The 13,229-nt window shown below is 39.8% G+C and overlaps 1 protein-coding gene across 1 annotated transcript in view; it reads right to left on the bottom strand.

Moving 5' to 3' along the window:
• Positions 1–2,189: 2,189 nt before the first annotated feature.
• Positions 2,190–13,229, bottom strand: part of LOC126531996 (protein sax-3-like) — a 204,028-nt gene continuing 192,988 nt past the window's right edge. The window contains exons 22-26 of the mRNA XM_055070821.1: positions 13,117–13,224; positions 11,199–11,390; positions 9,581–9,688; positions 4,701–4,898; positions 2,190–3,215 (exon numbers count right to left, since the gene is read on the bottom strand). Of these exons, the coding sequence (XP_054926796.1) occupies positions 4,795–4,898; positions 9,581–9,688; positions 11,199–11,390; positions 13,117–13,224 (512 nt within the window). The 3' untranslated portion in view covers positions 2,190–3,215; positions 4,701–4,794. The remainder of the gene's footprint in view (positions 3,216–4,700; positions 4,899–9,580; positions 9,689–11,198; positions 11,391–13,116; positions 13,225–13,229) is intronic.

Below are 13,229 nucleotides of genomic sequence, written 5' to 3'. Positions count from 1 at the left end.
GTGTGGTTGGGTCTATTTAATTTTCAATCTGTACTATAGATCACATTGTGTTTTACATTAGCCAGAGACCTAACTTGGCAAGTTTAAATGCCTTATAAGGAGATCCAATGGCCAAAAACGGTCAGTTGGATGTTGTTGATGTGTCACTGACATAGCGGCAATTGGTTTCGGCGCGAGATATTAAAAATGTTTCACCTTTTTTTCTCCTCTTCTGGAAATCAACGTATTGCCATAAAATCAAGACAGCTTGAGTTTTGAAACAATGCGGTATGACTTTAGAGTGTTTGGCACTATTCTTTAGTGTTTTTTAGCTCATTTTAGGGGAAGTATATGCCTGGTACTAATAATTTCTTGTATCAATGTCAACACAGTAATTAATGCATGAAGCATCAATTCCCCAGCAGCACACGCACAATTGCATGGACATCTAATGAGCACAGTTAAGCATGCGCACGGAGTATAGCGCATCTTCATAAATTAATGTGGGAGCTGGATACGTCGCAGAAACTGTAGTTGGTGATCACATCAGATCCGACGTCGCAGTAGCGTTTACCCATATTAGACTGTGCTGCCGAAAGCTGATTTTAATAAACACTCCATGGAATAAGGCGGGAGAGTGCATGAAAGGGAAACCTAGCAATCTCTGAGAAGCAGCGGCAAACCACCGGGCTTAATCCACACAGAGAGGAGCTGAATGGAAATGGATAGTAGGGCCGATTTTGTGGCGTGTGGTTAGTTTTTTGGCAACATGATATTTGTATAATGTTCGGCCACTTCGCAGAGATGACAGGGCACATGAGACCAATACGCAATATCTCATCACCACCACCTCCACCTTCTATGGCCCATCCAATCTCTTACGTAACGACGCAACCTACGCTGTACTTGGCTTGTGTGCTGCATGTGTCACATTAAAATGCGCTTGCTCAATTATTATTAGCTTGCTCTGAAGAAAGCGAGGTCTTACGTCGTAATCATGGGGCCAATAAGAACATTAAAAAGCAAAAAAAACTTACTCTCACACTACGTTCGCGTAGGTATTAATTTCGAAATTCTCAAGCCAAAGCACTTCCGACCAGACTTTAAATAAAATTATTTCTTGGTTCTGTACGCCTTCACTTTGGGCTGATCTAAATCATTTTGAAAACCCTAGTCCATTAGATGGCAGATGACAGCCAGCAAACGCGGTGGCATCAAACAAAGTGCCAAACGCACGGCTCTATCTACACGCTTATTGAGAGACTGTTTGCCTCAAATTTTTTTCACGCTACATATTCATAAGACTACATCCACAAGGATGCAGGAACAAATGTGTTACTGGTTTCCCAAATTGTAGGTTGTATGCTGCATGTAAAGTGCATGATAAATAGTTACCAAACGTGTCTGACTTCATATGTAGTTATGGGATGTCTGATACTGCAAATCTACAGGCTTTTCATGTCCTTCCCCTTTGTATTCACACTTAGTGCAGTGCACATGCGAGGCAGAGCAGCTGTCAGGTAGTGCTTCTTTTCGTGTGTTTCTAATGAGTAATGCACGCTCATCATTTGGCCGCCATACACTTTTCTCATATGACACATGGATGTGCTGGCATAGATAGTGTTAAAGCAGTTCTCAGGTAAAAATTTCCAAGGGCGTTACCTAAATAAATGTCAACTCAGGTTCCTACAGATAGTATACGTCACCATACTAGTGCTTACAGAGCAACTACGCAGCTTTTTAACTACCAGCGCACAGATTGCCCTGCAACAAATGGCAGGCACCATTACCTGTCTGCTGCATAGCCACACAATAATGCAGATATAAAAATCGATAACAAAATCGCCCATAGAACTGTGGGTGCTGTCTCAATGCCATTTCTTGCATTTATTCAAATGTAAAGTGCCTTGGAATATAGCCACACACAGAATACACTATGCCATGAAGCAACGAGCAATCATATAAGTTCCAGTCTGGCAAATTCTGTGTTCTGAGTCAATTCCAGTAAGTTGTAAGGACTGATGGCTGTGAATCCTTGCGTCTTCTTTCTTATGTACCTCCTAACATTTCTTGCGGAAAACTTGGCGTTGAGCCCTCTATGTGCATACGCTCTCATTACAAATGTTTTTGTATCATGCAAGGTTTCGCTGCATTTGGCCTGTAAGCTACATGTACATGATTTTTTCGTTGTTTGCAGACATACACACCTGTTTCAGTTTCTTAAGATAGACAACAGTGACTTTTATTTCTCGTGACAGTATTTTCGCTTTGTACATACACATTATCTCTGCTGGTACTATTCTCGTCTTAAAATAAATATTCAACAATAAATTAAGAAGCAGCAGTGCATATTACCTGCTTGAAAATATGCTGGTGTTGCCTTTACACCAGCCAGCGACCACTGAGAAATGGGACAAAAACTGTGCTACACAGGAACAGTGACCTGAATCCCTGCTTCAACCATCGAAAATGGCTCCAAGGTGCCTCATGGAACAAAGCAGGTATGAAAGTTATGACTTGTTGTCCTGATCCAGAACTAGTCAATGAGTTTCTACCACCTACTTTATTAAATTGTGCCTGTTTTTTCCACGCTGTACCTTCGAGTCATAGTAATAATACCTACTCACTCTAACTTACAAACCGCGAAGCATCACAAAATGGACAGTCAGTCTGTTGATATGCTGAGATTTGGCTGCTGAGTAAGACTGTGCCACATACTAACAATGGCCACCATTGTGCACACTGAAGTTTAACACACACAAAAGAAGTTCTTGCGTTTTTCGCATGCACATTTATACAGATGCCCTCACACCTTTATACAGTTACCCCCCCCCCCCCCCCCCCTCACACACATACATACACTCGCACATCTCGTGAACGCGCACTGTACAACGCCTTCTCTTCTGGCACGTCCTATAATTTTCTAATTATTGCAGCACGGTATTCCTTCTTTGGCACACACAACGTCCTCTTGCATACTTTGGTGGCCTTGTAGCATAAACTGATATTCTTCACTTTTTCAGCAACAGAAGAAAGTCACTGGGTCAGCACTTCACATCAATGTTGAAACAGTTATTTCTTCTGGCGCTTTCGTCTTTGCATCCGTATGTGGCAGGATCACACTCGGCAATTCAGGTGCAGGCCCTCATTGAGCTGGTATCGTCCTATGGAGGGCAAATGAGAACCTTTGCTTGAAGATCGACTATATTCATGTTGACCAGTGATTCAAAGGTTCTCTGAAAAATGAAGTAATTATAAAAAATAACCAACGAAATGTTAGCACGATTTATGCGACCATTTTCTGAAAGTGCACATTTTATATCATCGCCATTTTTCACTGCATTGAATCAATTGATGTGTCGTGATCACTGATGAGGTTCCTTGTCTCGAAGTGTTACACAGGCTCTGAGAGACGCCATGCGCAGCACATTTGTGTGCGTTACTTGCCTGTTATGTCACCAACAAATCGAAAGGGCCCTCTTCTCCGATGCCGCTGAATAATGTAGCTTTTTCTGTGAGAGGTCGGTGGTGCGATTTGACATTGCTGCAGCGAGATGCGCTTTTCACCTCAGCAGTGACAAATGATGCTATCGTGTCGTTGAGGCAAAATTGACATTTTACAGCGACAACAATTATTTGGATCCATCGTGGGAAAAGCATCGAGGAAGAGGGGGCATTCTACTCCGGCGGCGGCCGCGTATAGCCCAGCTGAGCTCGGCTTAAAAGCGATCAGTGGTGGGTAGCGAGTCTAGGCGCGCAGAGGGCTGATAGCTTTGTGTGAGCTGTGTTCTCACCGCTTAGTTAGCGTTGAAGCGAAAAGCATCGAAAAGGTCAATTCGCTTGCTTCTACTGGCGCTCTTCCTCGCGCAAGCATTTCGGCAGCAAGTGTATACGGACATCGAGTGATATGTGTTCGTGTTTTCATGCGTGCGCGTGATACCATTCTGCCATACGGCCGATAAAACTACCATCCTTACTTCATATAGCTTCCTAATAATTTGCTTTAATCGATGCTTCACTTTTCTGGTGAAACTGCAATGTTCTTTAGTGGCATCCATTATAGGCTCATTAAAGTGTATGCTGCCGGCTGGAGATTGTAGATAGGATAAAATTATGCATGATATCTAAATAAGTGAGCACAGCTTGTGCAACTCCACCAATAACCAGAAGTTTGACTCCCTGCAAGAACACAATTCACATGCATGGTATCGTACACAATGCTACAGCGTAGTTGAGGCGGCATGCTTTGGTTTTCTCAAGTCTACCAGTACTTCATGAACTGTAGATTCAGCGCATAGGTTATACGTATCACACACATAACAAGGTCCCTAGAGAACTGGCCCTCTAAGACGCAGAAAGTACTTCCTTTACACAGAGTAGCCAAGTTCGCATAAAACGCCCAAAACACATATTTTAGATTTCTGACCAAATTATTATGGTGGTATTTGATATTTGATTTTGCCATTTATCATAACCCTGCAAATAAATTAGACTTCTTTCGAGTGTTTGGCATGACCTGACATCAATAGCCTTGTACGATACCAGAATTTCAAAGTTTCAGCGCTTACAAAGCAGTTTTGAGGCGTAACATTTGTTCACATGCTTGAACAAAGAGTACACTTTTTTGCACACTGTGAGCTGTCTGCTAAGTAGTAACTTTGATGCTTTTAACTGTGTATTGCTACTGCTATTATGAAAATAAGCGTAACCACGTTACTTACCTTATGTCTTGCCTGAGTTGCTCCTAGCCTTTTCATTGTCAGAAACGCCTACCGCCGTTTTCTTTGAGTGGCAAGGTTGGCCAGTGACATCATATCAACTGGCTAATTTCCAACTCCGCTTCCCTGATATACTCGGAGTCGTCGCCATGTCAGAAGGGTTGTCATATATTGGGGAGTTTTGTTGCTCGTACAAGCTCCCTAAAATAAGTAGGCGGCAAGCTCAAGATAGGCCAAGCTATCACTTGCGTTAGCTGCAGATATACAATACAGATAAGAGCAAATGTTTTTTTCTGTGAAATCAGGAAGAGCTGTATTGCTCCTGAGAGAGGTGAAGAAGGTAGTGGTAAGCACACCTCAAAGGGAACATGCATACACAAATCCACCAATAACCCTTCCTGAGCCTTGATGTCATTCCGATTCCTAGTGTGACACAAACATAAATTATGGTCTTTACATAATTTTGTACTTTATTTGTACAAGTTGTGAAGGGTCCTACACATCATTTCATGCTTCACATTCTCCACTGAATTGCGAGCCTCAGTGATTGAGCTATCATGGCACATAGGTTGTTTGCATGTAAGGTCTGGATAATCTTTTATTCCCTGTTAATACTTTCTCGTGTTACTATCTTTGTTTGAGCTATAAGCAGTCCTCATTCTCGCAGTTGCTGATCCTGGCTTTTCTGTGTTCCAGTTGGCGTTAGTTATTGCTGAACCACTTTGATGCCTACTCCTTGCCGATCTGCAATTCGCAAGAGAGCTGTTTTGGGTTATTGCAGAGACACGGCAGGCACGGCAGGTTTTTCTGTGTGATAAAGTCTCTGACATTCTTAGCCTGTCGCTGGCTATACCTGTTGTAAGCATATGACAACTCATCTCGCTTAAGTTGGTCTTGAGGCCTACTCGGGCATTACCTAGCAGGGTACAAGAAACACAGACGTATCTGTATTTCACAAATTTGAAATAATCAAAGCAAGTTACTGTAACACTAGCCATCAAGACAGTGAGCTTGACAGGCAGACTGGCTGCCTTTCAGTTATTACCTAGCATAGCAGTTCAGTTATTCTAATTATTTCAACTCTGGCAAGACATGATAATGTAAATGATGACAATTCCTTATTCAGGATTTAGATTAAAGGTCCATGGAAAAGATGGTTGTGCTAAAATTACACGGAATCGATTGGAAACGAACAAGGGTAGTATAACTAATAAGAGGTTTACTGTTTAATTCCCAGAAAAATTCTTAATAACATTCTGTAGAATTACAAAAGGATCCCATACAGCCTGGTTGTACAGATTTTGCGGCGTGCTTCTGCACTATTTCTTGGCTCCCATGTTTTTCACTTAATATATCAATAAGGTATTCGAATAACACAGAAAACATTCATGCGATACTATAAATATGGACTATTGTTATCATCCGATAGTTATTCTGTTGTATTTTGTCTGCTATTCGCTTCTCATCTTATTTTTCAATCAAGTAGTCTTGAATCTTTTACAGACTACTAGTCTGCAAAAACGAACAAAACACATTTTGGAACTTTGAAAGATGGATCTACTTGTGAACATATGCAAGCATCCATGAATTATTCGAGTAAAAAGTGCTTTAGCCTCTGATTACTCTCAATAACATGTGGAATGCTCATTTTATACTATGTGTTCATTGTTTAGGCTCACAAAAATGTTGAGAACTGCCGTTGTCAGATAGCACAATCCTAATTCTTGAATTCAATTGCTTGAACACGCAAATATTATTTCCACGAAAAATCATAATGCATAAATGACTTCACCAATTTTACCTGGTTAGGTTGCTAATTGCCGTAAAGTCCCGAAGTCCCGAGAGATGTCCCACGCCCGAAAGGTAACGCATCCATCACTAAGCTCCCTACTTTAAAAACTGAAAGTTGCCTACCTGAAAGTTACCCACCACAATGACAGTTAGCCCACCTCATATTTTCACTCAATTTTCTCTCGATTTTAGGTTCGCTATCTCTACGGCGCATACTCTAATTCCTATACGGCGCATAATGTATTTATGAATTGTTGCCGGTGAAATTACAAACCATTTGAGAATTTCATAAATTTCGAGATATGTGCAATCAAAAATACAGTAAAAAGTACCGTTCTTCCACTTCTGTTTTATGAAAATGCTCATAGGATGATTCTAAATACGCCTTACCCATTTCCTTCAGGTTTCACATACTCGTCCTTCGAGCGATCCCTTCATAAAAGCTCTTCATTATTATCATCTTCATCAAATGCTATTTTAAGCATTGAAGAACAAAAATAACAAGAATGCTGCCAGTTTATCGTGTTGCACACTAAGGAAAATATATCAACATTGGTGTACTCAGAATTCGCTACAATAGATGAGATTACACAGTGGGTGCCACTGTGTAAATGTTGTAAACTAGGATATCACATCGTAAATAAATTGAAAAACTTAATTAGTGCAATTTCTTTACCTAAACTATTATGCATTTAGACTTCTCATAAAAATGTTGTCTCGCTCTTCGAATAATCCAGATGAAATCTAGAATTATGCTGTTTGCCACAAGGTATTGTTATCACTTGTCAGTATAAAAAATATCAAAGCATCATAGTAATGCGATGTCTGTGTAGTAAACTTGTGAACTTTGAAAATATAACCTGTTTACATTTCCCTAGAAATTAGGACGCCTATCGGCACCATGTAGTAGTTCCAACATTGAGTATATTATTTTAATTAACATATGGCATAAGTGTAGTTATGTGCTGATCTTGCTACGACCTTATATAACACGTTAGCAGTATGCCATAAATTAATGGATGCATAAATAAATGAAAATAAATTGCTTGGACACGTCAAAGTAAAGTAAGATTAGCTATGACTGTCAAGTATGGTGGCTAGAAATTTAAAGTAGTTTCAATTTGTTGGCCCAAAGCTGTGTAATGAGCAGGAACACATGGCATGGCTCGTTGTTTGACGAAACTTTTAGCAGTCTGATAATGTTGTTCTTTCTTCTTCGCTGCTTCTCACAACTTCCATTAGTTATCCTTATCAGTCATTGCTCATTTTCTGTCATTATTGAAAAAAAAGGTGACTAGCACCTCCAAGCCGATAAAGATGCTGATAGTGTGCCTGTGCATTGCAGTCGGCCACATGATGAATCCTTAGGATGAATTTTTTATGTTTCTCCGTAAGACATTTACAAAACTTTGCACAGGATATCGCGCAAGCTCTCTGCTCCTTGAACTAGTTTATTGTTTCTTGACAAAAAAGAAACTGCAAAGTGCAAACAACGCACTTCGAGAAATTATTGGACAACTACAAACGAAAACACATAAAAGTCATTCATGCCAGATTAAGTTCGCAAGACATGCTGATAGTGGCGTGTAGATGATGCTTGCACATTATGCTTTCAATAGATGTAGAACTTAAACGGTTTAGAAGATTTCCAGATCGTCTACAAGACACACACGTTATATTTAACTGTGAATTATTTAATATAAATCGCAGACCCAGCCTACATCTCCAGCACCTTCTATTATGTTCTACATTGTGTTGTCTCAATTGCATACTAGCTTATCACTCTAATTTTTCTGCAAATAAAACTATGTTCAAACTTCTACTTGTTTGGCTCTCTATTTCGCAGCCTCAAATTCTGCTGACCCAGCCTACAGTTGGGTAAGTTCATGGTTTTAGCATTTATTTACCTATTAGGTATTTCTATTTATTTATTTATTATTTATTTATTTATTTATTTATTTATTTATTTGTAAGATACCTTACAAGGCCCTTACAAGAGGCATTGAGTAAGGTGGGCGTAGAACCAAGCAAATACATAAAAGTCGCAATCTCATGCTAACATGAAGGCAGAAAAACAACACCAGCCAGGTGGGCAGTATAAAACTTATGGAAACATATTAGCGACATACAGGTGTGTATCAGAACAATAAAAACAGCTCGATAATTTGTAAGAGACATATTACAGTTCAAGGACAAAATGGAAAAAATAAAACCAAACAGTCAGTATGATAACATGGGTTAGCAAGGGTTAAGCGAGCTGAGTGATTGCCTGAATTTTTCCTGGTCAGTTTCCCCAACTATGCTATCAGAGAGGCCGTTCCAGAGATGAATAGCACATGGAATTGCAGAAGAATTAAGATGAGTTTTACTGAAGTTCTACTTCAGTTTTACGGTAGATGCGCGTTAAGCTAAGATGATTGTGCAACCTATGCGACGTGTGCTATGACGCTTCTAGACAAGCACATTCAGGGTTACTCTGACGTTTCTTTGTCAAGAACATGCAGGGTTAATGCACTAAATGAATTTGTAAAGCAAGACATCTTGGAAAATGCACCAAATGGTTTTAGAGGCAAACAATTACAAATTATTGGAAGCAACAGGACCCAGGATAATTACGCTCTTAGTTGCACAGTATTAACTATGATCAGTTCTAAAATCCGGTCAATAGCTCTAAACACATTGCCTGCTTCATATACCGATGACACTTGGACCACCTATACATATTATGTATTACTTCAAACTACTGTACCATTACCCGAATTCCGATAAACTGTGCTCTGAGGTTTCTTTAGTGGGTAATGTTTTCTCCTTGGATTCAGAAACATTAAGAGGTCATTCAGTGTTGCTTCCCTTGGTTGTTTGCCTATTCAACCTATTTTAACTAGGTGCAAGCATTTGCTTTCAAAATGTTTTTTTTTTCATAAAAAAAGCTTACATATCTGCTTAGGGTATCTGTTCCTTCAAAGTAACAGCGCAATATGCACCAATGACAAAAGCTGCAGCACTGGATAGTTCACGCAGTGATTTCAGCTGGTGGCTCTATGTTATTTCTTTTCAATTGTAGTTGCGTATATTGGCACTTGTCGACTTACCTTTATTTTTGGTGTGGTGACTTAGCATTTTGCTTCCATGCCTCCGTGTGCTTGTCACCTCATCACTTCGCTTATCAATCAGCCATTCAGGAGCAGTTTTTTGGCCACCTTGAATCGAACAATATATGCTTGACTCCTGTTTGCAGACAGCAATTAAGGAGTTTCTACGCAATCCATTTGCAGGTTCTTACATAAAATGTTATGCTTGGTTATTGTCTTACGAAGGACTAGAGCCAAATTACCGTGTTAGAAAATCTTAGGTTTATACGCAACAGAGGGCGGGGGGGGGGGGGAGTAAGGTTTATGGTATCCCGCTGCTGTGCTCAAGGCCTGAAATTCCAAAACAGTCGAAATAAAAAACGCTTGAGTACAGTGCTTTGGATACACGTTAAGGAACCCAGTGAAGTTTCTTCAGGCATCAATACTCTCTATTCGAAATTTCCACCATCTATTTTGGGTCTTCATAATCAATGAAAGCTTTGTACAATTGCAGAATGGATTAGGAATTTTCAATCATTCTGTAAGCTATCTCAAGTTCAGGAAATGTGGATGGGCGCCACAAGCAAGAACTCTTTGCAAGAATGTGGGCTATGAGAACACGAGCTATTTCAGGTGTAGGATATTTAAAAAGCTCCTTTCGAGCCAATTGAAAAATACGCCTGATTTCCTTATGAAGAAAACACTGAAAGACGTGAACCCTCTACTCGAAGGCATACAATGGGAGCTAGCACCCAGCTAACACCTTCCGACTCAAGTTAGTAAAACACTTTACACGTATTATACAAACTTGCAGCACAATTGCAAGAAAAAATGTTTTTTACTATCATAGAGCATGCCTTCAATATTATTAGTTTCAGCACTTGTTTTACTTTCAATGCACAATGATAGTGTCAAAGTGGTGCGTACAGATCCTGAAGGGGCAAATGTAGAGCGCTCTAATGTGACCGTCTTTCATAGTGCATTTGTTTCTTTAGGGCATTAATAGGACTTAGAACAAAACCTATAATTCAGTTTAGACTGGTAAAGCAGTCTTTCATAACTGCACGTTGTTAACTTTGATCGAAGAAAAAACGAAGGCCGGATATTCATTTGTTAAATTTGCATCAAAACTCAGAACGTAAACTCTGGGCGTTGTTGTGACGTCATATATTTTGATGCATATTCCAATATTTGGGCCTTTGTGGCGCAATGAAAGTTTTTAAATTTTGCTGACTTAAGTCTGAGTTCCTTGAGAGTACCGTGCAGTCCGGCTTTACTAATGACAACTCGCTGGGCTTGAGCGGATACCTCCCCAACTCATGAGCCGTGGTGAGCTCGTTCAGGAACTTTATGACGAGGTGTTACGACATGCCTCGTGTTTGTGCCATTTCTGGCTGATCGAGTCTCCGCTCAAACAAAGAATGTTTTTGTTATTTTATCAGGGAAATGTACTAATACAGTTCAGCCTATTTTTCGGTATAGTGACATTTTAAACCTCATCAACCAATCACTCCGCAAAGCCAAGGTCTCAAGTGTACTTACAGCGATTTGCAGTGTGCAAACCAAGATTTATTGTTCCTATATGCGTATAAGAAATGACGCCTTGCATTATCCTCCTCAAACGTATGAAACAACTGACCTTGTGCTGCTGGAGGTGCTGCAGAGATGACCGAGCCATTGACCTGTAATCCAGCATTCTGCGCTGCCTGCATTACTGCACTTGCGAAGTCCCCTTCATTGTAGACAGAGTCGTCGTAAGAACTTTCCCCGCTGGAGCAGCCACTTGTACAAGAGCTGTTGCTCAGCTCTGTTGTGCTGGCCCAAGAAGGTGCTGTGTAGAGATAGCACACAGCGCGGAAAACGTCCTTCTGGGAGCACTGAAATTTGTTTTTTAGTTCACCAGTGCACTGAAACGCAATGCGGCTTTTTTAGCGAGAGGGTATTATTGTGAGTAGCAGTCTTTGGGAGTTTCACGTAATTTTCGGGGAGTATCTATCTATCTATCTATCTATCTATCTATCTATCTATCTATCTATCTATCTATCTATCTATCTATCTATCTATCTATCTATCTATCTATCTATCTATCTATCTATCTATCTATCTATCTATCTATCTATCTATCTATCTATCTATCTATCTATCTATCTATCTATCTATCTATCTATCTATCTATCTATCTATCTATCTATCTATCTATCTATCTATCTATCTATCTATCTATCTATCTATCTATCTATCTATCTATCTATCTATCTATCTATCTATCTATCTATCTATCTATCTATCTATCTATCTATCTATCTATCTATCTATCTATCTATCTATCTATCTATCTATCTATCTATCTATCTATCTATCTATCTATCTATCTATCTATCTATCTATCTATCTATCTATCTATCTATCTATCTATCTATCTATCTATCTATCTATCTATCTATCTATCTATCTATCTATCTATCTATCTGCCTAAACATCTTCCCAATAATATGGTTTACTTCACACACACACACAAATATATATATATATATATATATATATATATGTACATGTGTGTGCGTGTGAAAGAACCTGTGACCCTCAAAACTGCACTATTACAAGATTGTACGCGTCCTGCTACATGCAGCGAAACGATTACTCGCTGCCATGCTCATTGCAGCATATTGCCTACGCCCATGTGATGTTTTTCTGTCAAGGTCAAGACGTGTTTCAGTGCTCTCTTAAAGAGCTATGTTTAAATGCAGCTTCTTAGAATGGCGTGTGTACGTGACCGTACAAGACTGCTGTGAATAAGGTGGCACCTCACAAAAGTATTCTGAGGCTCTAACTTCACTGCATTGAAAAGTAACGTCTAAGATGGCAAAATGTCTCTTCATGATATTCTTAGGTGCTTCCCGAAAAATACGGAATCTGGCACACAGATGCGGACGGTAACGACATCAGTCTTGTTTGGGCCTTTCCTTAATGTATGCGACGCCTTCTTTCAAGTAATGTTCTTTTTCATCCTAGCCGTACAATAACAATGACACTTCAACATGCCATAAGGAAAAAAAAATAAAAGCCCAAACGAGCCCCACTGGAACTTTGCATATGCCATCCAACCATTCCAAAATATTTCCCCACAATTTGTACAAGAAACATATGGACTCTATATAAAGGTCATCCATGCAGTCTCTCGGAATGTTGCAAGACATCTAGCAAACAAAAATATGCGGAATTATTCTCCTTTATCTTAAAACTGTAAAAGCGCACAAAGACGTGAACGAAGAGAGTGGACAGGAGGAGGCGCTTACTCACAAGAGATTTTTTTTCATTTTTTTTGAAACATTTTTTAGTTGAGTAAGTGCCTCATCCTGTCCACTCTCTTCGTTCTAGTCTTTGCCCGCTTTTAAAGTTTCAAGATGCCAGTAAACCAACTAGCTCAGTTATCTATTCTGTTAAAGTACATTCTCTTCCACGGCGATGGCGTTTCCATTGAAAACCTACAACAGCTCTTCCTACTGCAAAAAAAAAAAAAAAAAAACAGAAAGATACTCGAGAACTATGTCACTTACTGTGGCTCGGTGCATAATATGTTTCCCCAACAACGCTGGACTCCAATGACTGTGGTTGCGACATATCATCCGCATCTGACTCTGCAACTACTGGCTGGTATATGTGGCCTGGA

Source organism: Dermacentor andersoni, chromosome 5 (genome assembly GCF_023375885.2).
Source record: "Dermacentor andersoni chromosome 5, qqDerAnde1_hic_scaffold, whole genome shotgun sequence".
Lineage (NCBI taxonomy): Eukaryota > Metazoa > Arthropoda > Arachnida > Ixodida > Ixodidae > Dermacentor > Dermacentor andersoni.
This window is presented reverse-complemented; position numbering and strand designations above follow the sequence as displayed.